This window comes from Schistocerca gregaria, chromosome 3 (genome assembly GCF_023897955.1).
Source record: "Schistocerca gregaria isolate iqSchGreg1 chromosome 3, iqSchGreg1.2, whole genome shotgun sequence".
Taxonomy (NCBI): domain Eukaryota; kingdom Metazoa; phylum Arthropoda; class Insecta; order Orthoptera; family Acrididae; genus Schistocerca; species Schistocerca gregaria.
In genome coordinates, this window is record NC_064922.1 from 734,697,010 (window position 1) to 734,714,849 (window position 17,840).

The 17,840-nt window shown below is 41.0% G+C and overlaps 1 protein-coding gene across 2 annotated transcripts in view; it reads left to right on the forward strand.

Annotated features, from left to right (window-relative positions):
* The window catches only part of LOC126353779 (translation factor GUF1 homolog, mitochondrial), a 153,150-nt gene that overhangs the window by 76,008 nt on the left and 59,302 nt on the right, over window positions 1–17,840 (forward strand). For both annotated transcript variants that reach the window (XM_050002865.1, XM_050002864.1), the window contains exons 4-5: window positions 4,894–5,133; window positions 5,304–5,431. In XM_050002865.1, coding sequence (XP_049858822.1) covers window positions 4,894–5,133; window positions 5,304–5,431 — 368 coding nt within the window. The remainder of the gene's footprint in view (window positions 1–4,893; window positions 5,134–5,303; window positions 5,432–17,840) is intronic.

Below are 17,840 nucleotides of genomic sequence, written 5' to 3' on the forward strand. Positions count from 1 at the left end.
CCCGTTTTAATTGTAAATGGCTCAGATATTTCTCCTCTGAATTTTACTTTGGACTTGGTGTTCGTAAGGGTTAATTTTATCATTTTTATTAATTTGGGATAAAGTTCAAAATCTCTTAATATGTCCAGCATAAAAGATCTGTGGATGCAATCAGAAGCTTTTTTGAAGTCTACATTACTGTATAAACATTCTTAAATCAAAATCTGGGGGAATGTATAGTGTGGCCTGTAAAAGTATAAGTAAGGTGTTTTGATTGCTTCCCAATGGGGTACCTCCATGGCAGCATAAGCAGATAAAGCACAAAGATACTCTTACAAATGCTTTAATGAAAAGGGAATGGTCTCTGCTCTCACTTCATAATATAATATAATATAAATATAAATATAATATAATTATAAGCAGTCCATATACCGCAAGTGAGTGCTCCAGCACAGCAGGGTGTGCAAGACAGTTGATGGTGTCACATTGACCATTCTTGCAAAAAGAAGGGCAGGAGGCTAAGGGTGAGGCAGTGCAGCACTCTTTTTTTAGTCATCAGTCTTCTGACTGTTTTGTTACAGCCGCCAGAAATTCCTCTCCTGTGCCAACCTCTTCACCTCAGAGTAGCACTTGCAACCTATGTCCTCAACTATTTGCAGGATGTATCCCAGTCTCTGTCTTCCTGCACAGTTTTTGCCCTGTGCAGCTCCCTCTAGTACCATGGAAATCATTCCCTAACGTCTTAACACATGTCCTATCATCCTGCCCCTTCTCCTTGTCAGTGTTTTCCAAATATTCCTTTCCTTTCCGATTCTGCACAGAACCTCCTCATTCCTTACTCTTTCTGTTCACTTAGTTTTCAACATTTGTCTGTAGCACCACATCTCAAATGCTTTGATTCTATTCTGTTCCTGTTTTGCCACAGTCCATGTTGTGCTCCAAAGGTACATCCTCAGTAATTTCTTCTTCATATTAAGGCCTATGTTTGATGCTAGTAGACTTCTCTTGGACAGGAATGACCTTTTTGCCAATTCTAGTCTGCTTTTCATGTCCTTCTTGCTCCATCTGTCATTGGTTATTTTGCTGCCTAGGTAGCAGAATTCCTTATCTTCATCTGCTATGTGACCATCAATCCTGATGTTAAGTTTCTTGCTGTTCTCATTTCTGTTATTTCTCTTTACTTTCATCTCTCTTTGGTTTACTCTCAGTGCATATTCTGTACTCATTAGACTGTTTATTCCATTCAGCAGATCATGTGATTCTTCTTCACTTTCACTCAGGATAGCAATATCATCAGCGAATCGTATCATTGATATCATTTCACCTCGAATTTTAAGTCTACTCCTGAACCTTTCTGTTATTTCCATCATTGCTTCTGCGATGAACAGATTGAACAGTAGGAGTGGAAGACGACATCCTTGTCTTACACCCTTTTTAATCTGAGCATTTCACTCTTGGTCATCCACTCTTGTTATTCCCTCTTGTCTCTTGTGTATAATGTGTTGTACCTGTCTCTCCCTATAGCTTACCCCTATTTTTCTTAGAATTTCAAACATCTTTCCACCACTTTACATTGTCGAATGCTTTTCCCAGGTCAATAAATCCTATGAGCATGTCTTGATTTTTCTTTAGTCTTGCTTCTTTTATCAACCTCAAAGTCAGAATTGCCTCTCTGGTGTCTTTACCTTTCCTATAGCCAAACTGATCGTCATCTAACACATCCTCAACCTTCATCCATTCTTCTGTACATTATTCTTGTCAGCAACTTTAATGTGTGATCTCTGAAACTGGTTGTGTAATGATTCTTCCATCTATCAGCTCTTGCAGTCTTCAGAATTGTGTGGATGATATTTTTCCAAAAATCAGATGGTATGTTGCCAGACTCATACGTTCTACACATCAACATGAATAATCATTTTGTTGCCACTTCCCCAATGACTTTAGAAATTCTGATGGAATGTTATCTGTCCCTTCTGCCTTATTTGTTTGTAAGTCCTCCAAAGCTCCCTTAAATTCTGATTCTAATATTGGATCCCCTATCTCCTCTCAATTGACTCCTGTTTCTTTTTCTATCACATCAGACAAATCTTCCCCCACATAGAGGCATTCAATGTTCTCTTCCCACCCATCCGCTCTCTCCTCTTCATTTAACAGTGGATTCCCATTGCACTCTTAATGTTACCACCCTTGGTTTTAATTGCACCAAAGGTTGCTTTGACTTTCGTATACACTCAGTCAGTCCTTCCAACAATTTCTCTTTTGGTTTCTTCACATTTTTTATGCAACCATTTCATCCTAGCTTCTTTGCACTTCCTATTTATTTCATTCCTCAGCAACTTGTACTTCTGTATTCCTGAAGTTCCCTGAGATTTTTGTACTTCCTTCTTCCATAGATCAACTGAAGTATTTCTTCTGTTACCTATGGTTTCTTCGCAGTTACGTTCTTTGCACCTATGTTTTTCTTTCCAACTTGTGTGATTGCCTTTTTTTAGAGATGTCCATTCCTTTTCAACTGTACTGCCTACTGAGCTATTCCTTGTTGCTGTATATAGAGCCATAGAAAATGTCAAGTGTATCTCATCATTCCTTAGTACTTCTCCCACATCTTTGTGGATTGATTCTTGCTGACCAATCTCTTAATCTTCAGCGTACTCTTCATCATTACTACATTGTGATCTGAGTCTATATCGGCACCTGGGTATGCCTTACAATCCAGTATCTGATTATGAAATCTCTGTCTGACATGATGTAATCTAACTGAAATCTGCCCACATCACCCAGACCTTTCCAAAAATGCCTCCTCCTCCTGAGATTCTTGAGAGTACTCGCTATTACTAGCTGAAACTTATTACAGAACTTAGTGTTTCTCCTCTCTCATTCCTTGCCCCAAGTCCATATCCTCCTGTAACCTTTTCTTCTCCTCCTTCCCCTACAACTGCATTCCAGTCCTCCTGACTATTAGATTTTCATCTCCCCTTATGTACTGTATTACCCTTTCAATATCCTCAAATACTTTCTCTATCTATTCATCTTCATCTTGCTACATCAGCATGTATACCTGAACTATAGTTGTCAATGTTTGTTTGGTATCGATTCTGATAAGAACAACCCTATCACTGAACTGTTCACAGTAACACACTCTGTGCCCTACCTTCCTATTCATAATGAATCTTATTCTTGTTACGCCATTTTCTGCTACTGTTGATATTACCCTATACTTATCTCACCAAAAATCCTTGTCTTCTTTCCTTTTCACTTCACTGGCCCCTACTACATCTAGAGCAATCCTTTGCATTTACCTTTTTTGATTTTCTAACTTACCTCTCACATTGAAGCATTGACATTCCATGCCCCGACTTGTAGAACGTTAACCTTCCATTGGCTATTCAGTCTTTTTCTCATGGTCACCTCCCCTTGGCAGTCCCCTCCTGGAGATCCGAATGGGGGACTTTTCCAGAATCTTTTGCCAGTGGAGACATCGTCATGATACTTTTCCAATTACCGGCCATATGTCCTGTGGATACGCTATACATGTCTTTAATGCAGTGGTTTATATAGTCTTCTGCATCCCCATGCCATTGATCATTGCTGATTCTTCCGCCTTTAGGGGCAGTTTCCCATGCCAAGGACAAGAGAGTGTCCTGAACCTCTGTATGCTCCTCTGCCCTCTTTGACAAGGCCATTGGCAGAATGAGGGTGACCTCTGTGCAGCATACAGAAGAATATTGGTAATGATCATATACAAGAGTGTAATGAATCAGTGCATTTACAACAAAAGTTACCCACAGCAAAACCAGTTAGGTAATGGTAGATTCATAATCCCAAACTGATGGTCTTTGCGGAAGTAATGACAAGGGAAAAAATGATAGGTGGTAGAGAAGGCCATAGCAGGAAAGCGGAAAAGAAGTACCATTGTGACTAGTTAGAAAACTCAGTGCACACCAGCCATGTCTCACCAGTCATGAGTTTCTGGAGAATAATAGTGCAGGTCATTATTAATTAGGACAATAATCTGCTCCTAGTTATGTGACCACAGTGCATAAGAATGCTTAGAACATACAGCTAATCTGGGTCATGGCAGGGGTGGGGGTTTTTTCCTCTTAGACACTATTTTAACTGTGCATGGTTTGTCTCAGTGCAGCTCTACTGCAGCAGCAGGTGGGGATGTCACATTTCCCTGATAATGTTTTAGACTATCAAAATGAATGATCACTGGGTGGTCAGACAGCTGTATCTTTGCAGTAACAGTAGACATCAAACTTAGACCAAGTGAGGTGGTGCAGGGGTTAGCTCACTGGACTCGCATTCGGGAGAAAGACAGTTCAAACCTGCGTCTGGTGATCCTGAGTTAGGTTTTCCGTGATTTCCATAAATCACTTTAGGCAAATGCCAGGATGGTTCCATTGAAAGGACATGGCCGACTTCCTTCCCCATCCTTCCCTAATCTGATGGAACCGATGACCTCGCTGTTTGGTCCCTTCTCCCAAGTCAACCAACCAACCAATAAACATATTATATGGTACAGACCTTCATAAGGGGAGTAAATTTCTGTGTCCTTCCCTTCTTAATCGCCGGATTTCACAGTAGTATCCAGTAACCTGGCTGATACGGGGTAGTGTCACTCCTTTATTTCCCCTCTGTATGTGCCTGGTTGTGGCCTTAACATTATTTCACTAAACTTGTTTCCAGGTAATTTTAAGTCTGTGTGCTAAGCTTCTTTCTTCCTTCAAATTAATGTCCAGGAGAAGCTTATCTATCTCAAACTCAGCTCATATATTTAACCCCGTCCTGTAATCTGAGACTTTTGATTCCTAAAGTATAACAACTGTTATGTTGGAGCATAGTGTTCTCCAGTTATTCATATAGTAAATTTATTTTTGTGAAATATTTTTCTTTCTTCCTGTTTGTTGACAGAGCGGCTGGACAGGTTGGATTTATAACATGTAACATGCGGTCCACTAAAGAAGCTCATATAGGTGATACGTTTCATTTAAAAGATATGACTGTAGAACCTATTGAAGGATTCAAGCGAGCACAGCCCATGGTTTTTGCTGGAGTTTATCCAATGGATCAGTCACAACATGTTGCTCTGAGAGGAGCTATTGAGAAACTTGTTCTTAATGACCCAGCTGTTTCTGTGTCTGTGGATTCTAGGTACAGTTGCCAACAGGTTTGCACTGCACTTACATTTGATTCAAATTATGTAGATCCATATAATATTTGTGTTATTCATGCACAGTTGACAAAGCAGAAATAGAAGACTTTTATCATATTAAAATTACATATGTTGACACCAAATATTAATAAATGTTTTTTGTTTGCAGTCCTGCTTTAGGGCAGGGTTGGCGGCTGGGTTTCCTTGGACTGCTTCATTTAGAAGTTTTCAGCCAGAGGTTAGAACAAGAGTATGGGGCACAAGCTGTGCTGACAGCCCCCAGTGTCACTTACAAAGGTGATATTCCTGGTATAGAAAGAGCTGTCCTAAACCGGGCAAAATATATCGATGGTAGGCAGTGAAAACCTCCAACTCCATTTTGTTATATTTTTCGGGTGATGCAAATATGGCTTCTAAAAATACAGTATAATGTGATACAGAAAGTTGTTACACGTGTAACTGTATAGTTGAAGCATAGTCACTAACAGATTAGAGAAATACATGCACTTTGAAATCTTTTTTTGGTTTCGGAGTTACTGGTTGCCGGAATTGCATGTTTTCTCAGACAGATGGAGTTTTCATTGCCCACCATCAAAATATGAACTGGTGTTGTTTATGAAATAACTGCAGTCATTGACCAGTATTGAATTGTTTTTGCAAAGTAAATTAGCCAATAGATCTCTCGCATTGTATTAGTATGTTAGCTCTGTTTTGCTGTTCTCTCCATTCATATTTGTGACATCACTATACCAGGTGCAAATACCAACAAAGTTAGTAATAAATCACTCAGAAGCTGTGATAAAAGGAGCTAAATGAGAAATAATTTTGGGTAGAAATGGATAGGCCACTTTTATCAGTGTCACCCAGTGTTTACAGCGTGCTCTTCCTTTTATATATAAGCTCCAGAGAAGAAACCCATCAACTTCTGCTCATAGTTTGTTCTAGTTTGATTTCCTACTTGATGTCAGTTTTTCAAGTAACTGTAATGGGATATAAACTGATATTTGCAGTTGCGCCAGTCTAGTTGTACATTGTTGCAGTGCCACATAGGAAAGTGTAAAGAATCAAACAAAGGAAAGTACAGGTTGAAATATCAATAATTATAAAAAGGATAGATTGCTACTCACTGTAATGGTGACACACTGAGTTGCAGACAGGCACAACAAGAAGGCTGTTACCCACTTAACATTCAGCTAAAGTCTTATTAAGAAAAGAAAGGAAAGGAAAACACACACACACATTCACAAAAGCAGGCTCGCCTCATGCCCACATGACTGCCATCTCTGGCCACTCTGGCTAGACTGCGAGTGTTGCAAAAGCAACAATCTGTAGTGGAACAGGGTAGGGAGAGGGATAACAGGGTACATATGAGTGAGAGAGAAGAGCGCTGTCTGGTGGAGTGTGCAGGGACTAGAAGGTGGTACGATAAAGCTACCAGGCAAAGTGTAGAGGGGAGGGGGGGGGGCAGAAAAGGGGAGAAGCAGAGAAGGAAAAATAGTGGTGGGTGCATTGGCAAAGAGCAATGCACATTGAGAGTGAGGTGAGAAGAAATGGGAGTTTGTGATAGGACAGAGAGGGGAGAACCGTGAGTGGAGGGTATGAGGAAAGAGGGTTACTGAAAGCTGACGGTTCATTTAGTAAGTGCTAAATCATCATATAGTTGCTGATCCAACCTCAGTGGAAGATGCTACGAGACAGGTACCGTGCATAACAAATTGATATATATCATGAGAAAGCTATGAAGGAAGGGACAATTAGAGAGATTCAAGCTCACCTAGAGGCTTACCAACAATCATTCTTTCCTTGAACCATTTGTGACAGGAACAAGAGTGGGAGAAGTAACAGTAGGACATAAAGTAAAAGTACTCTCTACCACAAATCATAAGGTGGATTGTGAAGCATAGATGTAGATGTAAATTGTTAACACTCAATTTTGATTTGATGGTTATGAAATACTACAAAATTGTTGAACAAAATCAGCAACCAACTGCAAAAAAGAAATTTTATTTCTTGATCAGTTTCAGGCACTTGGTGATCTTCTTCAGAAGATTAGAATTATCACATTGTCAGTGAGTGTCAGCAATAAACAGGTGTGTGCAGCTTATTACTGTAGTTGCCATAAATCAAATAAGATATAAGAAAACCAAACAACAAGTCACTTGTCATTTGGTTTTCGTATACCATACAATGGAACCTCACATAGCGAGCATAATTCATTCCAGAATCTTACTTGTAGTGTGAAGCACTTGTTAAGTGAAACAATTTATCCCATGTAAATTAATTTAAAGTACAATAGTACATTCCATGCAGAAAAAGTACTAAAAGTTTTATCTCATTCATATCATTTATTCAAACAAAATTATACATACAGTGTTGTGTACATTATTGTTTATGATACATCACTCTTTTTTTTACTAGGCAGCTATTTATTGTCATTTCATTTGTTTCTTCCAGTGCTTCAACACTTAGTGAAAATAAGACACAGCATTATCATCAAATAAATTTGTAGTGCACGCAGCCACTGCTTTATTGAGGTGATGATTTTCAGTATACGATGCAACCGATTCTCATGCTTTCAGCATTTCTCTTATTGCGCCAGAAGATTGCTGCTTTGTTGTTACTGAATCCTCCTCCTCCGAACTCCTCTCCACAACTTCCTGCTGTGAAACACAGTGCAACTACTTAAGGTCTTTGGCAGTCATTTCTTGGCTGTGATCTTCCACAAGCTCATCGATATCATTGTTATCCACTTCCAGTCCCATGCTGTTGGCCAAAGACACAATCCCATTGACTACAGGCTCCACAGGTACTGACTTTGGCCTCAGAGTCACATTCAACAGCACACTCTGGCCAAAGCTTCTTCCAAGCAGAAGTGAGAGTTCTCTTGGTAACCCCTTCCCATGCCTTTCCGATCATCTTAACGCAGGCAATGGTATTGAGGTGATACTTCCAGTACTCTTTGAGATTGGTAGGTTCAATCAACTCAAAGCAATGCTCAAAGAGTGCTTTAGTGTTGAACTTCTTAAAGTTAGAAATAATCTGCTGGTCCATAGGCTAGCGTAAGATGTGGTGTTTGGAGGCAGAAGTTGGATCTTAATGAACTGAGATTCTTTAAGGAAGTGGTCTCATAGGCTTGGAGAATCGGTAGGAGTATTGTTCATAACAAGCAGGACATGGAGTGGCAGATTCTTCTCAAGCAAATATTTTTGCTCCAAAGATTCGAACATTTCATTGATCCAATCACAAAAAAGATCACGTGTCCCCCAAGCCTTGTTGTTGGATGTCCACATCACATTTAACCTGCTCTTCTGAAATTTACGCTTCTTGAAGGCTTGTGGAATTTCTGAGTGGTAAATAAGCAGCAGTTTAATCTTCAAAACACTGCTTGCATTGGCACAGAATAGCAGTGTCAGGCTGTCTTTCATTGGCATGTGACCAGGCAGTGCGCTCTCTTCTGCTGATATAAAGGTACACTTCGGCAGCTTTTTTCAGAATAGACCAGTCTCATTGCAATTAATAACCTGTTGCAGCAGATAACCCTCAGAGACTACAAGCAACTTGAAGTTTGCTGATGAAGTTCTCTGTTGCCTTTGTGTCAGAGCTGGCTGCTTCACTGTGCCTTGCAATGCTGTGGATGCCGGTTCTTCTCTTAAACTTCTCAAAACACCCATGGCTTCCCTTAAACACTTCTTCAGCCACTTATGATCCTGGCATCTTCTTAATGAAGTTGGTGAAAAATTATTTTCACCTTCTCACAAATAATGTTCTCGTTAATAGTGTCATCTTGCAATTGCTTTTCATTTATTCATATGAGGAGCAACCTTTTGACATCATCCAGAATATGAAACCGTTGTGTAGATACTCTTGTCACTCCCTTTGAAGCAGCTATCTCCTTAAGTTTATCCTTGTTCTTGAGGATAGTGCAAATAGTTGATGTAGACCGATTGTATGTTTGTGCTAAATCAGCGATGCTCACACAACGTTCACATTTTCCGTCATATTATGTGTCTTTTGTAAGGTCATTCTCATAATCTTATGGTTGTCTTCTTGTGGCTTTATCTTCAGGATCATTTCTGTGAAGGTTATTAAAATTTGCACACAAAAAGAAAAAAAAAACGCTGTGTGAATGCAAGTTTAGAAAAATGTACGATCACAAGCTGCACTAAGATGATAGGAGAAAGAGCACTAAAGACAGACTGCAGTACGTACTAAAGACATTCTACATCTACATGACTACTCTGCAATTCACATTTAAGTGCTTGGCAGAGGGTTCATCGAACCACAATCATACTATCTCTCTACTATTCCACTCCCGAACAGCGAGCGGGAAAAACGAACACCTAAACCTTTCTGTTCGAGCTCTGATTTCTCTTATTTTATTTTGATGATCATTCCTACCTATGTAGGTTGGGCTCAACAAAATATTTTCGCATTCGGAAGAGATGTTGGTGACTGAAATTTCGTAAAAAGGTCTCGCCGCGACGAAAAACGTCTATGCTGTAATGACTTCCATCCCAACTCGTGTATCATATCTGCCACACTCTCTCCCCTACAACGCGATAATACAAAATGATCTGCCCTTTTTTGCACCCTTTCGATGTCCTCCGTCAATCCCACCTGGTAAGGATCCCACACCGCGCAGCAATATTCTAACAGAGGACGAACGAGTGTAGTGTAAGCTGTCTCTTTAGTGGACTTGTTGCATCTTCTAAGTGTCCTGCCAATGAAACGCAACCTTTGGCTCGCCTTCCCAACAATATTATCTATGTGATCCTTCCAACTGAAGTTGTTCGTAATTTTAACACCCAGGTACTTAGTTGAATTGACAGCCTTGAGAATTGTACTATTTATCGAGTAATCGAATTCCAACGGATTTCTTTTGGAACTCATGTGGATCATCTCACACTTTTCGTTATTTAGTGTCAACTGCCACCTGACACACCATACAGCAATCTTTTCTAAATCGCTTTGCAGCTGATACTGGTCTTCGGATGACCTTACTAGACGGTAAATTACAGCATCATCTGCGAACAGTCTAAGAGAACTGCTCAGATTGTCACCCAGGTCATTTATATAGATCAGGAACAGTAGAGGTCCCAGGACGCTTCCCTGGGGAACACCTGATATCACATTGTTCATATGCCTCTGCTGACAATGAAATGCATTCATATTGTTGAAAGTTTCCCCCGCCGGACAAGAATGGCTGGTGACATCACACTAAATCGTCAACAGTCGTTATGCAAAACATCGCTCATTAAATGTTGTGGGAGGTGCTTGTTAAGAGAGGCTGCACTGTATTTGTTTTATGGCAACTGTAGTTGTGACTACAGTAATACGCTGCATACACCTGTTTATTTTTGCTGCATGCAAATAAAATGATAGTTCTAATCCTCTGAAGAAGGCCCACTGGGTGCCTGAAACCAGCCAAGAAATAAAATTTCTTTTGTGCAGTTGGTTGCTAATTTGTCAACAACGACTAAAGTTGCTGGGGATGAATAAATTACTACACTTATTAGCCAGAATATTATGACCACCTACTTAATAGTGTATGTCCACCTTTGGCATGGATAACAGCGGTGATACATCATGGCATGGAAGCGATATGGCCTTAGAAGGTTGCTGGAGGGAGTAGGCACCACATCTACACACACAATCACCTAATTACTGTAAATTCCAGGGAGTGGCATTAAGGTGGGGGGGGGGAGGGGGGTGATGAATTGTGACACCACTTTCCATCACACTCCTGGCCTTGTGAAATGGCGCATTATCTTGTGGAAAAACGCTATGGCCATTGAGAAAAATGATCATCATGAAGGGTGTACATGGTTTGCAACCAGTGTAGGATACTCCAAGGCCATCACTTTACCTTGCACAGGCTCTACTGAACCCATGGATGTCCACATGAATGTTCCCCAGAGCGTAATGGAGCTGCTGCTAGCTTGTCTCAGTCCTGCCGAACAGATATCAAGGGGCTGTTTCGCTGGAAGACAATGGATTCATGTACCCCCATTGGCATGACAAAGAGGGCATTGGGTTTCACCAGACCATGCAATGCTGTGCCACTATGCCAGTGTCCAGAGCTGATGGCCACATGCTTAGTTCAGCCGTAGTTGCTGATGTGGTGTTAACATTGGCACATGCATAGGTCATCGGGTGCAGAGGTCTGTAGTAGGAGTGTTCAGTGCACTGTGTGTTCAGGCACAGTTGTACTCTGTCCAGCATTGAAGTCTGATGTTAGTTCCACCACAGGTCACCAGCTATCCTGTTTTGCCACCAGCCCAGCCCACAGTGTCTGACATCTGTAAGGAGGGGTGGCTACCCGACACCATGACATCTGGACATGGTTTCATCTTAATTTTGCCACATGTTGAAGACACTCATCACAACATTCCTCAATGCCTGAGAAGTTGAGCAGTTTCCAAAATGCTCATGCCGAGTCTCTGGGCCATAACAATCTGCCCTCAGTCAAACTCAGATAGATCATGTGCCTTCTCCATTCTGTGCACGGGCCGCAGACTCACTGATACTACAAGTATCGCGCATATGTCTAACTAGCAGAGTCTCCTCGCCAGGTGATGCTGTTATCATCTGGATGGGTTTATACCAATAGTAGGTTGATGATCATAATGTTCTGGCTGATCAGTGTATACTTCAAAATATTAACCCAAGTAGCCTTCACTGGTCAGAACTGTAAGATGAAAGCAGCAAATGGTGCAAAGCATTATGTGTCCTTGTGATCACCAGCTGCTGTTAGATTAGATTAATACTTGTTCCATAGATCATGAATACGACACTTCGTAATGATGTGGAATGTGTCAGGTTAATAAAAGATGTCTGTACAAGATATTACATTGCACAAAATATTGCATGACACTAATGTTTAAGGTTTTTTTCCCTTAATTTATATCTAAAAATAGCCAATGAGTAGAAGGAGTTGTCATCTAGAAATTCTTTTAATTTATTTTTAAATGTTAGTTGGCTATCTGTCAGGCTTTTGATGCTGTTTGGTTGGTGACCAAAGACTTTTGTGGCAGCATAATTTAACCCTTTCTGTGCCAAAGTCAGATTTAACCCTGCATAGTTAAGATCATCGTTTCTCCTGGTGTTATAGCTATGCACACTGCTATTACTTTTGAACTGGGTTGGATTATTAACAACAAATTTCATAAGTGAATATATATACTGTGAGGATCCCTAGATCCTTAGATGTCTGCAGGATGACCGTGGGTGGGCTCCAGCAATTATTCTGATTACACGTTTTTGAGCAATGAATACTTTTCTACTCAACAATGAATTACCCCAGAATATGATGCCATACGAAAGCAGTGAATGAAAGTAGGCATAGTAAGCTAATTTACTGAGATTCTTATCACCAAAATTTGCAATAACCCTAATAGTATACGTAGCTGAACTCAGACATTTCAGCAGACCATCAATGTGTTGCTTCCAGTTTAACCTCTCATCAATGGACACACCTAAAATTTTTGAAAATTCTACCTTAGATACAGACTTCTGTTGAAAGTCTATATTTATTACTGGAGTTGTGCCATTTACTGTACAGAACTATATATACTGTGTTTTATCAAAATTTAAAGAGACTCCGTTTGCTGAGACCCACTTAACAATTTTGTGAAAACATCATTTACAATTACATCACTTAGTTCTTGGTTTTTGGATGTTATTACTATACTTGTATCATCAGCAAAAAGAACTAACTTTGCATCCTCATCAATGTGGAATGGTAAGTCATTCATGTATATCAAGAACAGTAAAGTACCTAAGACCGAACCCTGTGGGACCCCGTACTTGATAGGCCCCCAGTTTGAGGAATCAGCTGTTGTTTTAACATTACATGAACCACTTATTTCAACTTTCTGCATTCTTCCAGTTAAGTATGAATTAAACCATTTGTGCACTTCCCCCTTCAAACCATAATGATTTAGCTTATCTAAAAGAATTCCATTATTTACACAATCAAAGGCCTTTGAAAGAACACAAAAAATACCAATGGGTGATGTCCAGTTATCCAGAGCATTTAATATTTGATCAGTGAAAGCGTATATAGCATTTTCTGTTGAAAAGCCTTTCTGAAAACCAAACTGACATTTTGTTATTACTGTTTTTTGCAAATATGGGAGGCTACTCTTGAATACATTATTTTCTCAAAAATTTTTGATAGAGCTGTCAGAAGATACACTTCTGGAAATTTAAATAAGAACACAGTGAATTCATTGTCCCAGGAAGGGGAAACTTTATTGACACATTCCTGGGGTCAGATACATCACATGATCACACTGACAGAACCACAGGCACATAGACACAGGCAACAGAGCATGCACAATGTCGGCACTAGTACAGTGTATATCCACCTTTCACAGCAATGAAGGCCGCTATTCTCCCATGGAGAAGATCGTAGAGATGCTGGATGTAGTCCTGTGGAACGGCTTGCCATGCCATTTCCACCTGGCGCCTCAGTTGGACCAGCGTTCGTGCTGGACGTGCAGACCGCGTGAGACGACGCTTCATGCAGTCCCAAACATGCACAATGGGGGACAGATCCGGAGATCTTGCTGGCCAGGGTAGTTGACTTACACCTTCTAGAGCACGTTGGGTGGCACAGGATACATGCGGACGTGCATTGTCCTGTTGGAACAGCAAGTTCCCTTGCCGGTCTAGGAATGGTAGAATGAAGGGTTCGATGACGGTTCGGATGTACCGTGCACTATTCAGTGTCCCCTCGACGATCACCAGAGGTGTACGGCCAGTGTAGGAGATCGCTCCCCACACCATGATGCCGGGTGTTGGCCCTGTGTGCCTCGGTCGTATGCAGTCCTGATTGTGGCGCTCACCTGCACGGCGCTAAACACGCATACAACCATCATTGGCACCAAGGCAGAAGCGACTCTCATCGCTGAAGACGACACGTCTCCATTCGTCTCTCCATTCACGCCTATCGCGACACCACTGGAGGCGGGCTGCACGATGTTGGGGCGTGAGCGGAAGACGGCCTAACGGTGTGCGGGACCGTAGCCCAGCTTCATGGAGACGGTTGCGAATGGTCCTCGCCGATACACCAGGAGCAACAGTGTCCCTAATTTGCTGGGAAGTGGCGGTGCGGTCCCCTACAGCACTGCGTAGGATCCTACGGTCTTGGCGTGCATCCGTGCGTCGCTGCGGTCCAGTCCCAGGACGACGGGCACGTGCACCTTCCGCCGACCACTGGCGACAACATCGATGTACTGTGGAGACCTCACGCCCCACGTGTTGAGCAATTCGGCAGTACGTCCACCCGGCCTCCCGCATGTCCACTATACGCCCTCGCTCAAAGTCCGTCAACTGCACATACGGTTCACGTCCACACTGTCGTGGCATGCTACCAGTGTTAAAGACTGCGATGGAGCTCCGTATGCCACAGCAAACTGGCTGACATTGATGGCGGCGGTGCACAAATGCTGCGCAGCTAGCGCCATTCGACGGCCAACACCGCGGTTCCTGGTGTGTCCGCTGTGCCGTGCGTGTGATCATTGCTTGTACAGCTCTCTCGCAGTGTCCGGAGCAAGTATGGTGGGTCTGACTCACCAGTGTCAATGTGTTCTTTTTTCCATTTCCAGGAGTGTAGATTGGGCGGTAGTTGTTGGACATCCGACATATCCCCCTTTTTATGCAATGGTTTTACAATGGCATATTTCAGTCTATCGGGGAAAACACCCTGCTCCAAAGAGCTATTACATACGTGACTGAGAATCCAACTTATCTGTGGGGAACAAGCTTTAAGTACCTTGCTGGAAATGCCATAAATTCCGTAAGAGCTTTTACTTTTCAGTGAGTTTATTTTTTTACTGGTGGAATTACAGTTGTTTCAAACTGCACAGGTATGGCCTCTTCTATTAATAGCCTCTTCTAGTGAAGATCTAGATCCTATTTTCTCCACAATATTTAAAAAATGATTATTGAAAATATTTTCATTTTCTGTTTGTTAGTACACTTGTCATTCAGTTTTGTGGCACTAAAGTCTTCCTGTGCTCTTGGTTGCCCTGTTTCCCTTTCAATAATATTCCAAATTGCTTTAATTTTATTATCAGAGTTACTGATCTCAGACATGATACACATGCTTCTGGACTTTTTAATAACTTTTCTTAGTACCGCACAATAGTTTTTATAATATTGAACTATTTCAGGGTCAGTACTCCCTCTTGCTGTTAGATACAGTTCTCTTTTACGGTTGCAAGATATTCTTATTCCTTTAGTTAGCCAAGGTTTTTCGTATGTTTTCTTGGAATTATGTTTAACTATTTTCTTGGGAAAACAATTTTCAAATACCCTTAAAAATGTATCGTGAAATAAGTTATATTTCAAGTTTGCATCCAGTTCCTTATACATTTCATCCCAGTCTAGCTGCTGTAGGCTTTCCCTAAAGTTTGCAATATTTATATTGTTAATTGAACGCACTGCTTTGAAAGTCTGATTTGATATACTGCATGGAGCTATGTCATGTACTGTAACTAGCTGTGCACCATGATCTGAAAGACCGTTCTCAACAGGATAAGCATTTATGTCCTTAAACTTATCTTGGTCTATAAAAAAGTTATTTATCAATGTACTGCTGTTCTTTGTTATCCGAGTAGAAAAATCAGTGACGGAGCTCAAATTGAAAGAACTGAGTAATACTACAAGGTCATTCTTCCAGTTAGGCTCTTTCAGGGAATCAACACTGAAATCCCCACAAATGATAATTTGCTTCCCCGTCTGTCAGATAGCACAACAAAGCATCCAAGTTTTCTAGAAAAAGCTGGAAATTCCCTGAGGGGGACCTATACACTGTTACAATTATAAAAGTGCCATCATTTAGTTTAAGTTCAGTGGCACATGCTTCCATATGTTTCTCTACACAAAATTTTTTAGTTTCGAAATTTTTTACGCTGTGGAAGCTTTTAACATATATGGCAACTCCTCCTCTCATCATATTATCTCTACTTACATGTGCAGCTAATTTGTACCCATTGATGCTAACCTTTTGCAAATCAGTGACAATGTGATGCTCAGACAGGCGTAGTACATCTATTACATTCTCAGTTTCTATATCTTCTAAACAAAGCAGAAGCTCATCAGTTTTATTCTTCAATCCCCCAATATTTTGATGAAATATACAAACATTATTTTTCACTTTACTTTTGTGAGTATCTTGAACTTTTTTAACATCTTTAGTACTTGCCTGGCTGAGTTTCCCACTGGACATTGATCTTACACTAAAAAAAGAGTTTCCACCACGAGATGTAGTTCCCCCCCCCCCCCCCTTTAAATTTCCTGCTATCAGCCCAGCCAGTTTACCCTTCCCTTTCTTGTTGAGGTGTAGGCCATGTCTAGTATAGCCCCACCTACAGAGTGAATCAACAGGAACCACTCCAATGTGTGACCCTGCACCAGATCCAAGTAGCCGTTCCAACTCCAAATTAACTCTCCTGACAGAAGAGCCCAAATGAGGTCGGTCGTGGTGCTCCAGAACCGACACAAACCCAACGCTAGTATGACTAGATATTGATGCAATCTTTGCCAGGTCACACCCTATGCTGTACCCCGGTGCTTTGTCAATACTGGTGCCCGGCCCACCCACAATAACCATGGTATCTTCCTTAGTAAAGCCTCTACATAGTGAACCTAAATCCTCTGTAACCTGCCCCAGTCCACCACTAGGTTTAAAAAAAACTTGTGACCTGGTATTCTGACCCTAATTCATCCTGCAGAAGTTGGCCCACACCCCTAGCATGCGAACTACCTAGCAACAAGACTTTCTTTCTCTTTGCAGACTTCCCTACATTCTTATTCAATTTGCTGCTGAAAGCTTGAAGGGCAGCAATTTTCCCCTCCTGTTCCACAATCTTTATATCTCTACTGCATAGCCTACAGAACCACTGATGAGTTTCACTTATTTTCCCAATTCCCACGCCACTACAATCACCCCAATGAAAAAAGTTACTACATCCATCACACCAAACCCCGGAGCTAACGATTCTACGGCACGTCAGGCACTTAACACTCATGGTGCAAATCGATTTTAGTGACAGACTGACAATTAAGTTATCGAAAAACAATGAAAATACGTGTATGAAATATTAGGCCTACTTGTGACTATGTAAACAGTGGTTCAGAAGTTTTTTACTGGAAATTACTTAAGAGATGATGATACTCTACAGATATAAAGGGGCAGCAAACGTATGTAGCACACTAAACTGTCAGTAAATGCACTTAAAATTGCGGTATGAAGTTTAATCTGAAAGCTCAAAAGTTCGGCCTGGCCGCGATATGCAAACAAAACGAACTATAAGCGATTACTGTGAAAATACGCGAGTAAGACAAAAACCTTTAGTGGTACGCTTGAAGAGGACTATAATTAATGTAATAAATTAGTTTAAAGTGTTAAAAACAGTTTATTACCACTTAAATTACTTATCTTGTATGAGAGCTGTGACTCAGACGTCCGTATAGCAGGCGCAGGGCTACCAATTTTTTATCGTTCTAGTGATGGCCAGTCAATGTTTTGAAAAATTTGTGATTGTGTTAAATGAAAATAAAGTGTTACCATGTCAAAGTGACTAGTTATATGCAAAGATAAATTGGGAAATATGCTCATTTCCATAATTACTTAATCTATTGCATGAAAACGTTACCCAAGACCCTGAGTCATGATGAGTAAGTAAAGTGGTTCAAA